At 41.6% G+C, this 22,604-nt stretch overlaps 1 protein-coding gene across 3 annotated transcripts in view; it reads right to left on the bottom strand.

Annotated features, from left to right (window-relative positions):
- Positions 1 to 7,788, bottom strand: part of sacs (sacsin molecular chaperone) — a 37,423-nt gene extending 29,635 nt beyond the window's left edge. For 2 of the 3 annotated variants that reach the window (XM_031897263.1, XM_031897264.1), the window contains exon 1: positions 7,374 to 7,788. In XM_031897263.1, the coding sequence (XP_031753123.1) occupies positions 7,374 to 7,393 (20 nt within the window). In that variant the 5' untranslated portion in view covers positions 7,394 to 7,788. Of the gene's footprint in view, positions 1 to 2,629; positions 2,730 to 7,373 lie in introns of those variants that run through there. The other variant, XM_004912064.4, reaches the window with a different exon arrangement.
- Between the last annotated feature and the right edge of the window lie 14,816 nt (positions 7,789 to 22,604).

Here is a 22,604-nt window from a genome sequence, read left to right as displayed (position 1 = left end):
TAGCCCTTGCAGCCTGCCTGACTGCCTCTGTTGGGTACCCATGGACCATCTGCCCAATCAGGGCATCAACTCTTTGCCGCCCGAATCCTGACTGCTTTTTGTGTATTCTGCAGGTACCCGCCCCCGACTCTAATCCAAGGACCCAAGTTCCATTAGTTGGGGATGTCACTTTTAAGGGATCGTTCTACTTTGTACAACATTCACAATGTAACAGTTCGCATTAATGGACAAAAACAAAAAACAATCTTTGCCATATATATATAGTTAACAACAAATGTGCAGCTGAAAAGCAAAATCATCCCTCTGCTGAGCCTTTGCCCTGTGCTGGGGGGTCAGTGTCTGTGATAATAAACATAGCTCCTTTTGGCTTGTGGGGTGTATCCCACCCTAGCCAGATTGTCACGGAATATTACCCCCCTAGTTGATTTAGTCTGCAAGCAGCTAGTAGCAATGATGCTAGCTGGGCAACTTCCTTGCTTGAAAAGGCATCTGTGCAACTGGGATTTACAAAAGAATTCTGCATTTGCCATTTACAGGATCTCCAACATATTCTGTATGTATGAAAGTCCCAGCTCATGAGTGAAACAGCAGGAATCTCTGCACTCTATAGGGACTAGCAGGGGTGGGGTAATGCAGTATTTGGAAACAGTTGCGGGCCTGCTGACATGTATATTGGGAAGAGACAGCTGACCGGGACATCTGTGCGGATGCCTTTTGTACCCTAAGTGTTAGGAGGTCAGTAGTGTGTTCTCTGGGCTTGCCACCATTAATGTAAGAAGCCTTCCCTCACTAATGATTCCCTACCCCCCCCCCCCTACCCGATAGTCGGGAGAAAATATGTTGCCACTATATAATTAAAGGATAATAATAATAAAAATAAAAGTTGAGTATCTAGTAAAAAGGTTTAATGTGGAATAGCTGTACCTAATGACAATCATTGCCTTACAGCTAATTACCCATTTAAAAAAAATGAATTAAACAGATAAGAGACAAGGTGCTGGTGTAAGATGGGGCAAACTTAGTGCAATAGTTCACCTTAAAATTAACTTTTAATATGATGTAGACATTGATAAGACAATTTGCCACTGGTTTTTGGTTTTACAGTTTTTTGATTTTTGTTCAGCAGCTCTTCATTCAATATTTTAGCAGCTATCTGGTTGCTAGGGTCTTATTTACCCTAGCAACCAGGCAGTGGTTTAAACAAGAGATACCATTATGTCTAGTAGAGGGCCTACATAGAATGATAAGTAAAAAAAAATGGACAATAGCGATACAATTGCAGCCTCATAGAGCAATAGTTTTTTGACCCCCATTGGAAAGCTGGAAAGAGGCAGAAGAGAAAGGCAAATAATTAAAAAACTATAAAAGTAAATAAATAAATAATGAAAACTACCACTAAAGTTGCTAGGAACGGGGCATTCTATACCACACTAAAAGTTAACTTAAAGGTGAACTATCCCTTTAAAAGCTCCAGCAGAACCACAACTCCCAGCAACCTCACATTCAGCCAAATGCTAGAGAGATACTGGTAGCTGTCATTGTGAAACATCAGGAGTACTATATTTTAGCATGGCGGGATACCCATGGCACTGCAGAGCAATAAACAAAAATACTAGTCTCCTATCCATTGTCATCCCATGCAGCTGCTTCCTGAGAGATGTTAGCTACAATTTTTTTTTTAGTTTACAATTAACTAAAGTATCACTCAGCAACTTTGCAATATACATGAATTATACATACCAAGTGGCTTTAAAGTGATTCCTACAACCTGCAATCCTAACTGAAAGCAGTATTTTGTTTATTCTTTTCTGTCCTCCAGTTCTGACTCTTGCAACAATGTAACAAATTTCTCCTCCAGGTCTGTTGTCTGGTTTCTGCTACATTGTTTCAGGAGTCAGAGCAAGGAGTGCAGAGAATATAAACAGACAGATACAGCAATAACATTGACTTTCTATATACAAAAGCCTGTTTTTTGGTGCCCTTTATGAGGGCTGTATTAAAACACTGGGGAGGGGAGCAGCTGAGCATCACACACAGGAGGGGAAAGTGATATAGCCAGTGATACGGCCAGTGATATAGCCAGTGATACGGCCAGAGATACGGCCAGTGATACGGCCAGTGATGCAGCCAGTGATATAGCCAGTGATATAGCCAGTGATACAGCCAGTGATGCAGCTGAATCCCAGCAGCCCTAGGGCAGGAACAGAACAGCACCCCGATCAGCTGCTGTGCCCAAAGCAGTGAGTGGCCAATGCAGTGGGAACATGACAGGAGACATGCTGCCTGTGCTGCTGGAGTACAGTCCCAGTGTGCTGCATCTCTACATACACAGGCACTTTGGTCTCATTACAACTTCCTGCTGTGCCCACTCCCTGGCACTGACTGATGCCCAAGCCCCACAGCTGCCGCAGGCCGTGCCCCCATGCCCAATCAGCTGCCCCCGCTCATATACCCCTCGGTCCCATGACCCCCCATCTGTGCGACACAGCGAAGTGACTGAATGGGAAAGAGATGCTGCTGTGGCTATAAGCGCCTCACAGTACCACATTCACCCTAATATTCCTGCGCTGCCTGTCAGCCCCATGTATCACTGCCCGGCTGGGCTCTATGTATTCTAAGCGCTACTCACATCCCAGTTCCGATGAGTGCGCCGGCCGGGGTCCCGCTCCGGACTCTGCAGGAAATTAGTCCCGCGCATGCGCACCAGTCCCGCCCTGTCACAGCCACAGACCGTTACTTCTATGAGGCAGAGAGCCGCCCAGAACTCTGCACCTTATAGTTAGGCTATGGCGGGGCTGCTTTGTACCCTGGCTGCTCTGAGTTGTTCATATAGAGGAGCTCCTAGTCCCCCTCTGGCAACAAAAAGGGCCCCTTTCACTCACTGCCTAAATACACACGCAGTCATACAATGAATTGTGTCATGCAGCCTGGCCTAGTGAGTCAGCCCCCTGGCGAGTCTCTCATTCCCCACACAGTAAATGAATTGGTTCCCCTCTGACGCAGTGTCAGTCATACTGGTACCACAGTGTCCTACTGGGACCCCAGGGTCCCACCAAAAAAACCTTAGACTGTAGGCCCACTCTCCAAACTATTTTTCCTTTCTTTGGTATCTTTATTCTAGTCTCTTTTATTTACATGTTAGCATCTGTTTCTCATTTTTGTTCCCCTTCAGAAATAGGGAATGACCATGAAACATCTGGGCCACTGAGTTTTCCTGGTATCCTGGTGGGCCAGTCCGACACTGTGGTACCATATGGTTACAAGGTTATATTATTATATATAAACCAGTTTTGATTTTGAGGGAAAAAGTTCTGTGCAGCATTTGCTAGGGTACACAACCCCTATAGATATGTACTACTTGATAAAACAGCATATTCCTCATACAGACTTGGACAAGGATCTGCGCATTATAGGCAGGGGGAAAGGTGGCAACCCCAGGGTCGGACTGGGCCGCCGGGACACTGGGAAAAATCCCGGTGGGCCCTGGCCCTAGTGGGCCCCAGTGGCCCAGTCTGCCAGCGCTCCCCCTACTTACTGTTCCTCCCCGACGCGTTCAATTTATACGCGCTCGGGGAGGACGTCAGGTGGGGGCGCCTGGGGGGGGTTAGGGAACGCGGCTGGGGCACCTGCAGGGCCCCGGTGGGCCCTGCACCCCCCAGTCCGACCCTGGACAACCCTAGTTATTAATAGGGAAGAAAGTGAAAAATAATTAAATTAAATTAAAATGGTGGCACAATGCTCCCCAGCAAAGTACCACTGTCTGTACAGGACAGAAGTACAGAAACCTAGCATTTGATCCCACTGGTGCACCCCCAGCAGGCCTGGATTTTTAATATGTAGATTCAGGCAAATGCCAGAGGGGCTGTGGTAAGATTTATTGCCCCCCCCCATAGGTTCCATAGGTGGGACTGGGTGCCCAGGGTGGGGTGAATAAATGGCCACCTCAGGTAACAGATCCGTTGCATTCCCTATCTGTTAGTACTGCTGTCCTCCATTGTTTACACATTTAGCTGCTACACTACCTGATACAGAAAGGTGGGGTATCAAAGACACAATGCCTGCTCTTTTCCCAGATACATGGTATAAGTTTAAATATTTGCCCCCTGGTTTCAGGCAGGTTGACAGCCCCACAGGAAGGTTTTTAGTGTTTCTTCACAGTGCAACTGATGCAGAAAAGGTACCATGCCATCCAAGACCATTATAGGTCCCATGGTGCATGAAATGTACATCTCCAGGCTGGCAAGATTAGAGTATTGATATCCCTTGTAAATAGACTGCAAGAAACAGTTCTCCCATTGTCTTTGTACATTTAATCGTGAAATATACATATAACCCTTACAATGGGCTCTGTCAGAGGCTGACTGACTGAATGGCTACAGGATGCCTGTGCTGGGGTTAATAGAAAGAAACAGGCTGAGCCCGGCAGAACCAAGACAATCTCACAAAGCCGCAGAGGAAGATGGAAGGCTGCAGTTGGTACCGGCTGCAGTGAATGCGGGCATGAAACAATGACTCAGCGCCTATATTTAGATTCACAGCATGTAAAACATTAAGAACAGGAAAACAGAAAGTGTAACGTACAAATACATCCAACACAAAGTAACTGATACATTATTGGCGCTTCCTTATTGGGAGCAATTTAAAGATGCTGTGTATAGAAAATACATATTTCAGGGGTTTTGTGGTAACTTGGGAAATTTCTGCCTTAGTGTACTTATCTCCTACATAAAGTTAGCAGTAACCTTTTACAAATCTGAGTGCAGATGCATGTCTAATGGTTGTTACATGGGTTACTGGGCTATATAAATTTCATAGTAATGGCTGGCTGTACTGGTTAAAATTTGGATCTGCAGCATAGGTCTTTTTATATGTACCATGTCAGATGACCCAAATTCTACAACTCAGTACAAAGAACTCTGTAGTTTTCCAGCTTTGCAGATATGTCAGTGCCATATTAATACCAGGAAATACATTTAGAGAACAATGTGCCTGTGAATATTTGCCCTGGGGGTAGGAAGTATATCAGCTGTTTCTTACACCATGTTGGTATGAATGTGCCATATTTAAAAATGGGGTTATATGTTTTTCACATATATGCACCTTTACAGTTTTCCTGCATTTTACACCATTTTTTTTCTGGTCCATTGAAAAACATAATACAGGGTTTTTACTGTATAGTTATAACAGAACAATGCTGCACCTTTCCCAAAATAATACAGATTAAGAGTCTCACAGTGTTAGTGCTGCTGTGAGTTATATAGGATCACATCCCCACCTTTTACTGCAGAAATTAATACAAAAACCCAGCATACAGTAGTTTTTGAACCTTTACAGCTTTTTCTGTGTCCCCTTACATAGTCCTTCAAGGCTTTGGCTACAAGGCAAAGCTGGAACAAAAAAGGGAAGAGGGGAAGAACAGGGAGGAGGGGCAGAAAACCTATTGGCGAAAAATTGGCAAGAGAGGAGATCAGGCTGTAGAAGGAACTTCGAGCACACCGGACGATGGAGTCTGCTAAAACACGATCTTTATTCTATCATTTAAAATCAAGGCACCTTGATTTTAAATGGAAGAATAAAGATCATGTTTTAGCAGACTCCAACGTCCGGTGTGCTTGAAGTTCCTTCTACAGCTTGTTATCTTCCTTTCAGCTACGGGTTCGGTGCCTTGAGCACCCGGACCGCTCCTGGACCCGGGTGAGCCACTTAAATTTTGTTTGATTTGATTTGCTGACTTTTCAATTGGTTTGGGATTCAATATCTTTGAGATAGGCTCGGGGTCTATACACCCGAGCCTCTACGAGTAATGCTTTACATTACCATCCCAATATACTTTATAATATAGCTATCATTTTACTTTGGATTTGATTCTTTGGGGGGTTATATTTTTTGAAGAGAGGAGATCAGCACCAGAATTTGACCCCATGCAGATTTCCATCCATTTTCATTGATTCAGTGAGTATATACTGTTTGTGGATACTAAAATGTAAAGCATAATAAGGGTTTGTTAAATGAGAACCAGATCAGTTACAGGCTGTACTGTAATTAGATTAGGTTATAAATTATTATAGTGGGCACCATAATCTCACTCTGAACCAAACAGTATTATGTTCTTCGGTTTTTTTCTTCCCTTCTCGCTTCTCCTCCCATTATTTTTTTTGTTCAAAATTGGCCTTGAAGGTAATACCTTGTGGGATTAAACATGTGGCTCTATAAGGGAACATTAAGGGATAGCAGAAGCCAAACCAATACGTTGCTTCCACTCTAATATTATACACTGCCTTTCTTTACTGGGCCTCTTAAAAGGGGTTGTTCACTGCCAAACTGGAGAACTAAACAAAAGGCTAAATCATTTTAAAGCCACATATAATAAAAGATGAAGACCAATTGTAAATTGTCTCAGAATATCACTCTCTACATGATACTAAAGGTTTGTTTTAAGGTGAAAAACTTTTACTAGGTTTATTTATACACAATATTACATATACTGGGCCTTTTTAAACACAACATAACACCTACTGGCTTTATTTCTACACATTACTGTTATTTTATACACAACATTATTACAATTTAGTTGAGATAGTTTATATTCAACATACATAGAGTTGAATCTGGAGATACATTTTTCTCATTGACTTGTATCTGGCCCTTTGGTTGAAACTTAGTTGATTCCAATAAAGGACAGTCAGTTAGCACTGATCTTCCATTTGGCCATGCTCTAAAAGAGCTGATCTGGAATAGAGTATCTAGTAGAATTAAGTCTAAAACAAAATGTTTCACCACATTCACAGACATCCAATCACAATGGATCCATTGAACTGTACCATCCTAATGGGTTTGAACTGAAGAAGCCACTTGGATGAGTGGTGAAACATTTTCAAGAAAACTCAGAAAAGTCCAGTTGTTTTAGACTTAATTCTACTAAATACTGTATATCATGACCTGGATAAATGAGAATCTTCATAGACAGCTGATCTGAAAGGAAGTGGGTGGCAGCTATGGCATTTGTCTAGGTCTGGACTGGGATTCAAAATAGATCCTTGAATTTCAAGTACACAAAAGCCTAAAAATCCTCACAACAGGCCAGTAAAAAGTGACTGTTTATGGCATCTGACCGCAGCCCCTCTGGCATTTGCCAGAACCCACATATTGCCAGTCCAAGCCTGGTTCTACTAAACCACCTTCCTATGGGCCTATACTAGAAAGAATGATCTGGCAGAAACTGACCAACAGCTGAAATGATGGACGAAGAGCATATCTAATCACCTATGGCCCCCAGTCCTAATGTATGGCTTTTGGTCACTGCAACTATTGTATGTCTCTGTTGATGTGTTTGGGGAAAAAACGTTCAAGAATCAGAAAAGGCAAATATTTACCTTATATCCACAGGATCCATTTCCTAAACAGTGTGGCCCTTGATTTGAATGGGAGGAAGTCATTTAGATGGTGGGTTTTGTTAGTCCATGATTCCAAAGACTGGACCACCAAAAAGGCAGAGCTTTGTTATTTTTCTGAATAAGCGTCACTTCCGTGGCTTCTATTCAACTCTCTAGAATGGTGCCCTGGCCTTTCCTAAAATAAGACAGCCAGCGAATAACACAGTTGTTTAACATATCATGGATGTGTTGTATTCTTTTCCCAGCTAAAGTATTTTCTTAAGATAATACTAATACAGGATATAATTCTGGGTGTTGCTTTTTCCTTTTCTGTCAATAAGTGTGGCCGTTTCAGAAAAAGAATTGTATTGTTATTTTTCTTGTATTTCATCATTGGCTTCCTGAACACAGCCGTCGTATGGCATCTAAAACAGAGAAAATACATTAAAGGATGCAGACAGAAGGAAACAGACACAAATGTAGAAGTGCAATGTGTGTCAGACACCTACTGAAAATGCAAACTATTTTTTTCCATGTTCAAAAGAATTATGTTTTTAGGAATTTTTTAAAGTTTTTCATTTAAAATTGATCAAAAAAGTAAGAGAAATGAGACAAGAGGCAAATAAAAGGGGGATGAGGGTACATCTCCTACATTTTCAAGTACTTTGAAGCCTATAGATAGATAGAGCTTTGTTGCCCCATCCAGTGAATGTAGGTTACTTTATCCACTACTCCCAGGTAGTTTTAACAAACTAATTCAGGATTAATTTATGTATTAATCTGGCTGTACAAGTACAGGTATTGTAACTGTTATTTGTGATGTTTGGGAGGTATGTGCACCAGTAACAACTGGAACAGACATCATTGTACCATGGATGTCAGTTGTTTTGTCAGTCTGGTCAGTCAGTTCAAAAGTTTTATTCATTTTGGCTCAAACAAATGGTGAAATCTGTATGCTGACAATATCCAAATATAAGTATCAACCCTTTTATCAATAGTAGAAACTAAAATCTCTAACTGCTTCCTAGCAATCTCCAACTGAATGAACCAGCGTGCCTTAAACTGAACCTAACAAAAACAAAATCCATCCCTTTCTTTCACAACTAAAATGCTTATACTGTACATGCTCTCATCCTATCTCATTTAGACTACTGCAACCTTCTATTAACTGGCCTTTCTAACTTCCATCTCTCCCCACTACAGTCTGTATTGAATACTGTTGCCAGAATTCTCCTCATCTCATCCAAGAGAGTACAGGCCCCACCCCTGCTGAAGTCCTTATCATGGCTTCCCATTAAACAAATATTAACTTACTCATAACCTTCAAAGCCCTTTATTCAGGATCAGACCTCTGCAGGGCCCACCAGGACTACTGCCCCAGGGGTCCCCACATCCCTCCAAAGGGGCCCCCACCGCGGCTCTCACACCTTCCTATGGGCTCCCACTGCATGCCCAATCCCCTCTCCCAAAGGCGCATACCTTTTTACATATCTTCAGCATATCCGGGGAGAGATTAGACAGCGGGGAAGAACCAGAGGGATTGGGTCTGGGCACACAAAGGCCTGAGCACACCAGGTCTTTTCCCAGTGCCCTGCTGGCCCAGTTCAACCCTGTCTATATCAGAGATGCATCTCTGGTCCTCTCAGAGCAACTGCTTGGTCACAACCCTCACTATTGCTGCTGTTTTTCCATCATTCTGCCTTGCTGCTCTTTATATATGGAATGCCATTACTGAATTCCTTCGGGAAAAAAAATTCCTCTCAGTCTCTTAGGAAATAAACTCCTATTATTTACCTCTTGCAGCACTTGCATTACACCTGACCCAGTTCTGGCACTTATATACAAGTCACCCACTGTAACCTGCATCACTTAATATCTTCCTATTTGTGTCTGTAAGTTACCCACCCTCTTAAGACTGTAAGCTCTCTGGGTTTGTTCTATTAATGTATTGTTCTGCTGTACAGCACTGCGTGCATAAGTAGCCCTATATAAATACAAATATACATACATCTGTACATGCATGGGCATTCCGCTGACATGAGACATGGGCAGTCATTATTATTCTTTATACCAAACATTCAGTCTTATGACCATTTTAAGAGTACAGCATTACCTTATTAGTGATGAATTATATATTAAAGAACACACAATGAGATATTTTTTAGATGTTTACTAGAAAAAATTCAGTATTGCCAGTGACGAAGGAGCTAAAACTACCAACCTTGGCATGAATCAAAGAGGAGCATTTAGGAACATCACTTGGCTTGCCTGTAAGTATTATTAAATATATTCATGGTATTAAATATACTCAAATATATATGTCCCCATATACGCTTCTCACAAGTTTTTATTTTCTTTCTGAAACCCAAATTGGCTGTACACACATTAGATGAGCTGATCGAACGAGGTAATGTTTCCCTGATTTAGCTTCCCATAGGGTGGGCCAAATCAGCTCAAACTAATTCGTGGTTCACATAAGGGACCCTTAGCAGAGCCATTAGGAGATGACTGCATCCACCGCCTGATGCTATCCTTGCCCAACGGTATTTTTCCTTCCTTCTTAATATCTAAATAAGCACTAGACAAACACAGGGCCAGAAAGTCAGCAGCTTTAATTCAGGTTAGACAAATGTAAAATGCAATAGCACTGACTGTAGCCTGATACATTCTTTAAATTGGAAACTACTGGTGTGATCCAACCATTCCCTGAGGACCACTGTCTGTTTACCTATTTCCATTTATATTATTCTTTGCAGCATTGGAAGAGCCATTTTTTTCATTTTTAAATCTGTTCTTTCTATTACAAGTCATCTGCTGAACAGATTATCCTAAAAGAGCCATGCAGTAATACGGAAGGCATGCATGCGTACAGTAAGTAACATATATCAGCCACAGACAGATTCAGGAAGACATGCAGCAGATGGTTCTGCCAGAAGTGTCTATATGAAGTGCCTTTCGTGCCTTCGCTCTTTCTTTTAATATGTATTTTGCTATAAAGTGTCCTCTAATAGCATGCAATTACTGTTATTGTATATGTCAAAGGGAACTGTACAGATGTACTGTATAAAGGCACAGTATCAGAGATATGGTCCAAAATATCCCTTAATCCTCTCTTTGGAGAGAGAGAAATGATAAAAATTTAGAAGGTATTTATTTGCTAATTATTTTATTTTGGGAAAGGTTACCTTCGTATAGTATAGGCTTGTTATACCCAAGGCATATGACAAACAAGGCTGTTCCTTAGCCTGGCTTCTACAAAACAGCCTTGTTTGCCATTACCCTTAAGTGGTGAGAAACAGGGGTCAAATGTGCATTTTCTAGTACAAATTAACTTAAAGGGGAATAAAGCAGGGGTCCTAGGCTTATGACTCCCTCCTTCCCCATAAAACAAGATAAATAATTAAAACCTTAAGACACCAGTTGGCCAGCAGACCACCTCCTGGATTCACAAATGTCCTTGCGTCCTTGACTGCCTGGCGAGAAGCAAACTGAGCATCTCTGCACAATTTCACATGCTCACAGAATCTCATGATTCAAGAATGTGCCAGAAAAAAACATATTTTACATTACCCACAGCAGAGGAAACTGATACGTATCAGCCATATGATATACAGTATTCTGTGGGAAAGGGCACCAGGAGTGATTTAAAGGTGACACTGTTAAAAAGACTTTGCATTCACTTTCTTCTAGCAGAGAAATGGGATGGGTACCATCATATATGCAGGGACAATGCAGTGAAGTGCACAGTACGGAATCACCCCTGCTATGTTGCGCAGCTCCCTGACTGCACCATGATAGAACTGGCAGAGGTTTAACCCTTACAGATCTGTAATCTAATATTTCTAGGTCCCATGTACCCCCCTAGGGACACTAGTCCTGCAGCTAGCACATAATGATAGTGAAATAGGCAATCATTTATTTGCAGGGTTATTTTTCTATCTTGAGAGAGTGAAAGACTGGAAGCACATAGGTGCTAAAGTGGAGTTGACAATAGCAACCAATCAGCAGTAAGGTTTGAACCAGTTAAGCTGGACATCAGGTTGATGTCCATTAGGTTGATCCGATGGTTTAGATTGCTTGCTGCATGGGTACTACTGGTAAGAACAGTGTATACAGCCATATATATTTAGATCAATATATTTTGGGGTAACATACTAACTACCGTATATACTCGAGTATAAGCCGATCCGAATATAAGCCGAGGTACCTAATTTTACCTAAGAAAACTGGAAAAACTTATTAACTCGAGTATAAGCCTAGGGTGGGAAATGTAGCAGCTACTGCTAAGTTTCAATAATCAAAATAAAAACCAGTAAATTAAATGTTTTTAAAATATTTATTTAAAAGACAAACTGTAAACTAGCTCTGTAAGTGGAGAAGAGGGTCAACAAAAACAATACGAATACTACCCCATGCTCATTGCGCATTGGCAAACTGGCAGCAGACCCAGTCCCGGAGGACACGTAAGGGGGAATAAGTATGGGAGTGGGCCAGGGCACTGGAGGGTCTGGTTGCAGGTGGCCTAATTTGCACACAAAGGACAGAGGGTGCTAGTCTGGAGGGACCCATGGCACCCGACTCGAGTATAAGCCGAGGGTGACTTTTTCAGCACATTTTGGGTGCTGAAAAACTAGGCTTATACTCGAGTATATACAGTACATGCAACTCTGAAATCTAAAATTTAATTTCTTTTGCACCTTGCATACCTCTGTAGGGCTTTGTGCTCTCGCTCAGTGAGAAACGCGTGCAACAAGGTATGGCAATACCCTCCCTTCCCTCTTTGCTATGTACTTGTGTGTAGGCAGGCAGGGTTGGACTGTCCCACTAGGGCACTCGGAAAAATCCTAGTAAGCTCCACCTAACCATCTCTGCCCTATCAGTGGTGGAGCTGACACTGGCCCTTGTTGTGCAGCGCAGAATATGGTGTGGGGCAATTGCTGTAGGGTGGTTAGGTGTACACAGTACATTCTAAATGGTGTGAACATGGCGTACAGAAGATTACAGGTAAAATTGAACACAGTGCTGGTAGACGTGTACCCATGGATGGTGGCATTGCACTTAATGTTAGACAGAGCCCACATGGTGAGAGCAAAGCACTCCATGTTCACAAGCTCATTCTGGTGGCAAGTTGATTTAATTCCATACTGCCTGTTGCCTTTGTTTTGTAGTTATGGGGTTGTCTAACCAAACACTGTTTTTTGAATAATAAAATAATTTGTAGCTCTTTGAACCTTTCAGATATATATGAACTCATAAATTAAGCCTGGCTGTTTATTTTCCATGCCTGGCTGGCTCTGACTCCTACACAATGTAGCAGAAGACAGCTGATTCACAGACCTGAAGAACAACTGACTTGTGCTTAATTGTTTCAGGAGTCAGAGCCAGAGAACAGAAAGGGATTAACAAATACTGCTTTCAACTGCAGTTACATTTACAATTAACTTTGAGCAGTGGCACTGTTAGAACCTGTAGGCTAAATGTATCTTATTATTGCTGCTGCTTAGAGAGATGGACAACATCACGGTGTTAGTTACTCACATTGTCTAATATTAGCAATGAACTCTCTATGAACACAGGCATGAGAGGAATTTACACAGGCCAGCAAAGGCCAAGAGTGAATTAGCGGTACATATATATAGAACAGTAACAGCACAGCCCTGTTGGGTACTGCTAGGTGTGTTTTAATTTAGCAGTATCCCCTATAGAGACGCACAGTATAATATGAAAAAAACACCCCTTGGCTGTACTGACTAGAATATTAGATATCAGATTAGAATATCAGATTAGTGTTCTTGCTGCACAATATGAGATCTGGTACAGCTATACCCTGTGCTGCAGGAATGATGCAAGACATAGGAAAGGGTAGCCCTGCATCTCTAAGGGATGGATGCTTCTACATCCTCTTCCCACGTATAAGTGCAAATACACCGGTCTGGTTCTAAGCAGACTGACATACCCCTATAGGAAATATAACCCCTAAACAAGCCACAAAGCAGATCGGTTTAACCAGTGACCAAGTTCTATAAGCCATTAACATACATACAAGAGCAGGCAGGACAGAATACTTACATTGTGCACTGTCACTCTCAATGCCCCACAAAGCTTTGTTGGAATTTTAAACCAAGCTCTTTTCCCAGGTAGAGGCAAGTGCTCCCGGGGATTTATTCCTGTCCCCGGTGTATAGTCAGCAGGTTTCTCACATAATGCTGGAAGGCGAGTGCTGCAGCCTAAACGTATCCAAACAAGTCCAATGCAGCAGAAGCTATAGCTCCCCCTCCTTGCATTGCCCTTAAAGGGACACTAACATCACCGTTTCCATCTCACCAAAATCTCATTTAGCTGCCAATGATATAAACTAAGGGCTTCCTAAGGTGCTTTGTGTAAAATGATAACTTTCCATTCGTTATCATTTGTTAATTCAGTAACTGTGCTCTATTTAAAGAGAAAATGGTCCACATGTATAAGTAGTGTTTAACATTCACTTAAAGGAAAACTATAACCCCAGAATTAATACTTAACCAACAGATAGTTTATATAATGTTAAGTGACCTATTAAAGAATCCAAACTGGAATATAAATCAGTAAATATTACCCTTTTACATCCTTTCCCTTGATCCACCATTTATCTTTATATTTAAGCCCTCCGCTATTCATAATCATGTCCTTCTTGTAAAATACTGCCAGACTGCTAGGCTAAATTGGACCCTAGCAACCAGCAGTTCTCTATAAGAGGATATGACACTCTGTGCCCACACTGTTACTGCTTTGTAAATTAGTATTTATATGTATGCTGGTGGCGGTGGGGGTTTAACGTTTTATCACCTTAATATTACTATATTTATCATTCTTTCATTGTATTTTGTTTCCTAAAAAGAGGTGAAAGCATTTTACTGAGTTGCAAGACATGACTTTCCTCTAGACTTGTACATTTCCCCTAATGTAAAAACTTTGGTTGACTGATGGTTTCCCACTGCTTAGAGCTGGAAACAATGCGCTGATCAATGAGTCTGATTGTTCAGTGTTTAAGATTGTTCAGAGTTTGAAAATGGCAACAAAAGTTTTGTAATGTTTGTAAATGTTTAGAAAAGTCTTCATGAATGTGAAAAAAAATTGACCAGCTGAAAAATTTGTTCTCTAGGACAAAATGGATCAGTCGGTGCACGGGTCTTGGGGCCATGGGTGGGGAAGGTACCCCTAAGTGTAGGTAATAAGGGTGGCCTGAGGAGGGGCATAGTGCTCCCAAGTTATGCTCCTTGATCTGACCCTCGGTTGCTGACAAAACACAGACAGTTGGATTCTTAGGCTAAAGCCACATGTAGCATATGGCGGATATTTTCGGCAAGCCGAAAAATGCTTGCCAAAAATATGCTCCTACCTGTGCCTGCACCTGAATGAATTGAATACGCTCGGGTGCAGGCACATGTAGCCAAATATCCACCTAAAAAATGCGAGACTTTTTTGCGAATTATGTGGATATCGGCTACATGTGCCTGCACCCGAGCGTATTCAATTCATTCAGGTGCAGGCACAGGTAGGAGTATATGGAGTGTATTTTCGGCCAGCGTTTTCTGGCTTGCCGAAAATATGTGGCATACGCTACGTGTGGCATTAGCCTTAGGGGGTCACTCTGTTTTGTCTCTTCCCTTGATCACCCACAGTAACAAATTAGGGGCACATTTACTAAGTTGCGAACTTTCACCTTGGGAAGCTTCACTATACTTTGTTCAGCTACACCAGGCGGTAATTTGTGACGAATGCAAATTGAACTCAAATTGTCGTCGCAGCAAGGGAATTCCAGTAAAATTTGCTAGCATATATGCGCTAGTGTTAATTGAAATCAGTAGCTATATACAGGACAGATGTGTGAATTTATTAATGATGTTGCCGAACGTGGTGAAAGTGGGCAATTATATTGTCCATGGAACGAAAAGGAAGACTAAAGGTGCCCATACACGGCCCGATTGTAGCTGCCGATATTGGTCCATGGACCGATTCAGCAGCTTATCGGCCCGTGTAGGGGCAGCAACGACTGGCCTGTCTGACCAATTTCTGGCCTGAAATCGGGCAGGTTAAAAGATTCAGTAGGATAGGGGACCACATCGGTCCCAGGGCCAAACGACCGAATTAGCCTAAACTCCCCCAATATTGCCCACCCGTAGGTGGGGATATCGGGAGAAGATCCACTCGCTTGGCGACCTCACCAGGTGAGCGTTACATGTATGGCCACCTTAACTCTCTTGTCAGCTGCAGTAAGAACAAAGTCAGACGCAGAAAAAAATTATCATTGTTACAGTTCAACAACAACATTAACAAGCTATTTCTAACAAATTGCAACACAGGGGTTGAGTGCATTAATACCTGGACAAACTATAGATGTGTTAATAACTTTTATGGACCACAAACAATAAACAGGTTACGATAATATTATTTATTTATAATCATTTGAGCATTTAAAAAAAAAAAAAGCATGTGTGAAATGCACAGTCATTAACAATACAGGGGGTATTAAAAATATTTTAAGTCAAATATGTTTTACATTTACAACTTACATAAAGACTATCACTTTAAATATAAAAAAATGCATGACACCAGACATTTTTTAGGAATGCAGGATTTTATATCACTGATACAGACACCTTGTGGATCTGGTTTCATCAATTCGCCAGGTGAAATAGACTTCAATGAAAATGGGAACGAAGAGAAAATTTCACAGTTTGATAAATTACAGAATTTTCACTTAATTCTCCTGGTGAAACGGCATGAAAAGAGAGAGAGAGAGTGTTATTCTGAGACAATTTCCAGTTGGTCTTTATTTTTTATTATTGGTAGTTTTTTCATTGTTTTACTTTTTGTTCTGCAGCTCTCCAGTTTGGAATTTCAGCAGTTATCTGGTTGCTAGGGTCCAATTTACCTTGGTAACCATGGTGTGGTTTGAGAGAGTGACTGATATATGAATAGTGGAGGGGCTAAATAGAAAGATAAATAATAGAAAGTAGCAATAACAATAAAACTGTAGCCTCACAGAGCAATAGGCTTTGGCTGCCGGGGTCAGTGACCCCTATTTGAAAGCTGGAAAGAGGCAGAAGAAGCAGGCAAATAATTAAAAAACTATAAAAGATAAAAAATGAAAACCAATTGAAAAGTTGCTTAGAATTGGCCATTCTATAACATACTAAAAGTTAACTTAAAGGAGAAGGAAAGGCTAATAAAGAGTTAATTTCAAGCTGCAAACATACCTTCAGTTGTCTCAATAGTGCCCTTAAGTTTCCTTATATTTCTCCCGTTCAGATGATCAAAAGCCTCATAAGAAAAAAAAACGCTGAGCTGGGTAAAGAAAGTTCCCATAATGCTTCACTCCTGCACCAAGACCAAGACCGGTGTACATGCTCAGTTTGTAAGGCTATTAGGAAGCTTCCTGCTGGTTGGCTCAGATCCACATTCCTAAGGGGGGAGTGAGCTCTTAGCATTCTTGAGGGAGGGGGGAGCAGGAGAGGGGAGAGAGCTGCATGTCTCTGGCGCAGGAAAACAGAGACAACAAATCCTGTTTCTTTGGACAGTGCAGCGTTTCTGTGAGTGCTTATGGCTGTACTTACATAGACCTTTCTGATAAAGCTTACTTAGTTTTTTACCTTTCCTTCTCCTTTAAAGGTGAACCGCCCCTTTAAAAGCCACCCGTTACCTCAGAAAAGAGGAAGGGGTGGTCAGAGCAGAGGATATTATCAGAGGTCATGGTTGGGGCGTGGCCTAGATGCACCTATAATATAAAAGTACAGGGTTCATATCTCTGCACACTGCTTGCCTTAGAGTTAAGATCATAAAATGTAATGTGTCTAGTTGGCTGCTGCTGGTAACGGCACCGCTTCAAACTCGCCCGCTATTAGGCAAATTATGCCATTAGATATTAAGTAGCTCAGGAGGTGGGGCCAAATTGCTAGAATTGCCCATTTGCCTGCTATGGCAGCTGCCTGAGAGCACTAGTGCAGTCCTGTCCTTACATGGAAGCAGTGGCCTAACTACAGGGGGTGCAGACCTTGTGCCACAGGGGGGCTGCAGTGTAAGAGGAGCCTGAAAGTACTTCAATCCCTCCTTCCTGCCCCCCACAGTTACATTCAGCAGTGGTGTTGGCTGAGCAGGGGTCTTCAGGTATTGTGGGGCCAAGTTCAGTTCTTCTGAAATGAAACCCCATTGCTGTCACCTTGTGTTTGGGTTCCTAAAATACTTGGTACAAAACACTGCATCTCCTTCTGTGCCCTCACCATTAATTGTCAACTGTTCAGTATGGTAAAATGTTGTTACCACGTCTACATAGAACTAAATCTACAAGCATTTGTTCTAATATACTCTGTATTAGTGTTTGGTACAGTCCCCATAATCTTACTCCCGGCTTCATTAGCCACAGGTTGGTACCACATCCTCTTCTATGGGTGCATGCCCAGTCTATAAAACAAACTCAGTAATGAAGGCCAATAAAACCAACCTTACACCATTACACTAAACAAAAAGACATTAAGCAGTGGGTTTGTGTAATATTGGCAACTGCTCACTGTGCTTCTCCTGTGTGAGTTCCCTTCCCCTCCTGGCACTTCTCCTGTGGATACAACACAAAATGTGGCTGATAAGTGCTGATTCAGAGCCTTGTGTGGGAAAGAAAGGGGGAACCTCATCACACATTATACAAAGCCACGTACGCATTAATGCTGCAGGCACATTCTACTGAGCGTCTAGCCTGAGGAAAGGGACAAATCATCTGCTGCTGCTGACTTCTTTCTCTTTAAGCAAATGGCCACATCTATCTTTTGGCTAGAGATTCACTAGCAGCAAATAATGAGTTAACTAAGGGTGAACCATGAATAGATTTTCATTTCAAGTACATTTACTTCTATCCATTTTAAATTAACCAATGCATATAATGGGATATATTATATATATATATATATATATATATATATATATATATATATATATATATATATATATATATATATATATATATATATACAGAGAAAAACAGAGCACACCCTAATAGTAATCAACTGCCCCGGGTGCTAGCAAAAAACATGTATAAAGCAAGACAGTGAGCCGCACACACAGGGACTTAGTTAGAAAACAAAAAAAATTTTTATTAATGAAAAAAATCCAACGTTTCGAGCACCAACTGTGTTCTTCCTGGTTTGTCCCTGAGGAAGAGCACAGTTGGTGCTCGAAACGTTGGATTTTTTTCATTAATAAAAAATGTTTTTGTTTTCTAACTAAGTCCCTGTGTGTGCGGCTCACTGTCTTGCTTTATATATACAGTATATATACAGTATATATATATATATATATATATATATATATATTGTGGGGATTTAGCTGGTAGCAGCCGGTAGCGGATGGTAATCTGGGCTTCACAGACGAGACAGACAACTCTGGTTTGCAACCAAAATGATCAGGCTCCTGCCTGTGCTTTATTTTCCACAGTAAAGCAGTATATATCACAACTTGGTATTTTGCAAGTAAACAGTTCAAGAAAACATACGTCTCACCAGACTGTCGTTTCAACACACGGGATACCCAAATCCTCACTGCCAATGCCCGGCAGTCCTTTTCTGGAGTCCCAGAATCAGGGGACTTTGTCGTCAGTCCAGCCTGCCCCTCTCAGTCTCTCTCAGAAACTGAACTATCTGGTCGCGACTCCCACTGTTCCCTCACAGTGGCAGGTGGCACCCCCAGCTCCTCTGGGGGTTCCCAACACAGGCAGCGCTCCTGCACTGTGCCTTGCTCTGAGAGTGACCTTCAATTAGACCAGGCTCAACCTCCAAGTCTCTCAGAAAACTGACCCCTTGCTGCACACCCAGGCTCACCTTAAATGCTTCAGCTGTTGCCTAATTGGCTCCAGCATTCCCTAATTGGCTCCAGCATTCTCTAACCATACTGCAGGGCACTAGCCTCTCCTGCCCTGGAGATTTAAAGGAGCCAGTACCTCAGCCTGGGTGCTATATACCTGCCATCCAACAGACAAGTCTCACTGAGACAAGCCTTTTTGTCACAATATATATATATATATATATATATATATATATATATATATATATATATATGTTAAGAATTCATCTGGTTGCTAGGGTCTAAATTACCCTAGCAAACACTGCATGCTGCACTGTGGTAGTAAAAGTTAATTCTAATCCATTAGTTTAAGTTCATTTTAACCCAATATAACCAGCATTTAGCTTTCAGTTTTTAATAAAACAGAGCAGCTTGCAACAGAAAACTACAATACTGCACACTGAAAAGCCCCTATCGTATTTATTCATATAGAAATACTTGAAGAGGAATTAATGTTAACATTAAAGTGATACTTTCGCATCTTTTCAAACATTCATTGTACAGGTATGGGACCCAATATCCAGAATGCTCGGGACCTGGGGTTTTCCAGATAAGGGGTCTTTCCATAATTCGGATCTCCTACCTTATGTTTGCTTAAAAAATTATTTAAACAGTAATTAAACCCACTAGGATTGTTTTGGCTCCAATAAGGATTAATTATATCTTAGTTGGTATCAAGTACAGGTACTGTTTTATTATTACAGAGAAAAGGGAATCATTTAACCATTAAATAAACCCAATAGGGCTGTTCTGCCCCCAATAAGGGGTAATTATATCTTAGTTGGGATCAAGTACAGGTACTGTTTTATTATTACAGAGAAAAGAGAATCATTTAACCATGAAATAAACCCAATAGGGCTGTTCTGCCCCCAATAAGGGGTAATTATATCTTAGTTGGGATCAAGTACAGGTACTGTTTTATTATTACAGAGAAAAAGGAAATCATTTTTAAAAATGCGAATTATTTGATTAAAATGGAGTCTATAGGAGATGGGCTTTCCGTAATTCGGAACTTTCTGGATAATGGGATTCCGGATAAGGGGTCCGATACCTGTACATATTTCCTATATGTATACTTTATATTACTGACGTTTTAATGTAATTACAATATCTGTCTGAAAGCAGCGGCATTCCTGCAGCCATTAACCAGCAGCAACTGGCATTAACTTTTGACCTGACACTTTTAACGCCATGTCAGGTTGACAATTAATTGCTGGAGGAATGGCGACAATTTGAGATGGCTGAAAGCCATGACACTAGGCAATAAAAACAATGTGTGCTGAAAACATAGCAAAGAGAGTTCCTTCAGCCGAGGCTATTGTGTTGGGCAAGGTACAGCCACACTAAGCAGAATTTGGTACAAAATTGTTCATCTACGCAGTTTTGTGCAAAGTTCCGCTTAGTGTGGTTGCACCTAGGCTGACACAATGACTCTCGGTCCAGCCACAACAATTAGATTTTTCAAGCATTTCTCAGCTTGTACAGGTATAGGATCCCTTATCCGGAAACCCGTTATCCAGAAAGTTCCGAATTACGGAAAGGCCATCTCATGGCCATCTTCTGTCTCTTTTCAACATTAAGGTGGGGGTCACTGTCCCCACCATCCAAAAAAGCATTGCTCTGAGTGAAAACAATGTAATTGTTCCTTATGTGTTTGAGAAAGGGTATCAGGCTGGGCCCCACTGATCCACTAAATCCAGCTATGGGAAGCTTTCCTTTTGTTTTATTAGCATTGCTATTTTGTATCATCCCAAGTAGCTCCATTTAGTCTCAATTTAAATTATTGATTAATGTCAGATTTCCAGATTATATGACATGACAATCTGGGGTCACATGTAAAGAATCCATCTAGTAGGAATCCACTAACTGCAATTTTTTTCATCCCAAAAATTTGCATTGTTGGTTTTACTGGTTCTTTAAGTTTTACTGGCTGGTAATAAAAAAAGACTGTAAAGAGCTGTGTGTTGGTACAGATGATTCCATATGCACTGTGCATTGGGAGGAAGAAGATAGGAGGAGCAAGGATTTCATTACTAGAGCATCTGTCACTCATGTAACTTACACTGCAAGTGCAACTTCTGTAGGGAGCGACGATTCTGTAGCGACCAATGTGTGTGTATCACAGCCCTGCTGCTGCTGACTAGCAAGGGCAAGGAGGTTAAGCAGTGACTGATATCTAACACATATACAACAACTAGTGACTGCTTGTTGCATTCCCTAGACAGCAGCAGACATGTGAATACTCTCACCCTTAAGAAAGCTTAATGCCCCTCAGTTTTGAAAACCTACATGTAACACCATTAACTTGGTCTGCCATATACTCTGCCAATTATGGGAGTCAACCCACAGATCTTAATACCAAAAGGTGGCAACCCTACAGTATGGTGATAACCATAGTAAGCCTAAAGATGAGTCATATAGTGGGTAGGGTACAGGGCTGGAACTAGGGGTATACAGAAGAGACACCTATCTGGGGCACAACAGTGGGGGAATGCTAGGCAGGTATTTATTCTGCCTACCCCTAGTCCAGCATCGCTTACCCCCGGCATTGCTTGTAACCATGCTCCCCCCTCCGTCCATGGTATCACTGCATATGTGCATGTCTACATGTGCACGCATGGGGAAGATGAGCGAGGTCCCTCTGGGGGGCCCTATACAGTGGTAAATAAGGTGCTGAATTGGCTAAAGGTGGCCATACACGTACCAAATACAATCTTTCCTGCGAACATTGGCCGCAGGAAAGATTGTTGTTCCCTCCATTGACGTTCAGGGCTGAATCATCAGATATGGAGGAAGAAACAATAGGGACTCTACCTCCCCTTAACGATTCAGCCTTCAACAACACCTGATCAAAATATTTTATCCCGCCCAATTGACGAGATGACAGATATCCAAAGCTTTTGCAATATCTTTCGTCAATCCGCCATACTTTAAAGACTGCCCATGTATGGCCACTTTTACTGTTTGCACATGATACACCCTATCAGATGGCAATTATACCTAGAGAACTCCTTGTGGTTTCTCCATATCTTACACCTCTGTATTTGCTTCAGTTATATGTCATTTATTAGTGATTAGGTAACCTAAGGAGAACAAAGCAGTCTGGCAAGACTCAGCTTGTGGACTACTGCCAACCACTACATGGCCTTCAGTATGTTCCACAGAAATATCCCTGATTATTTTCCTTCATGACCTCATATGCTGTACCACAGCCAGGTCACACATTCTTTCCATTTAGAGAAACATAAACACCCAAGTGATAGTTTCACTACCATTCAACTAAACCTCACTTACTATAAAGGAAATGCAAACACAGGAGTCTGTTTATGGTTGGAAGCCTGTGTCTCATCAGTTGACATCACTATC

Source organism: Xenopus tropicalis, chromosome 2 (genome assembly GCF_000004195.4).
Source record: "Xenopus tropicalis strain Nigerian chromosome 2, UCB_Xtro_10.0, whole genome shotgun sequence".
Classification (NCBI taxonomy): Eukaryota; Metazoa; Chordata; class Amphibia; order Anura; family Pipidae; genus Xenopus; species Xenopus tropicalis.
The sequence above is the reverse complement of the archived record's forward strand: the minus strand, read 5'-3'. Positions and strand labels throughout refer to the sequence as shown.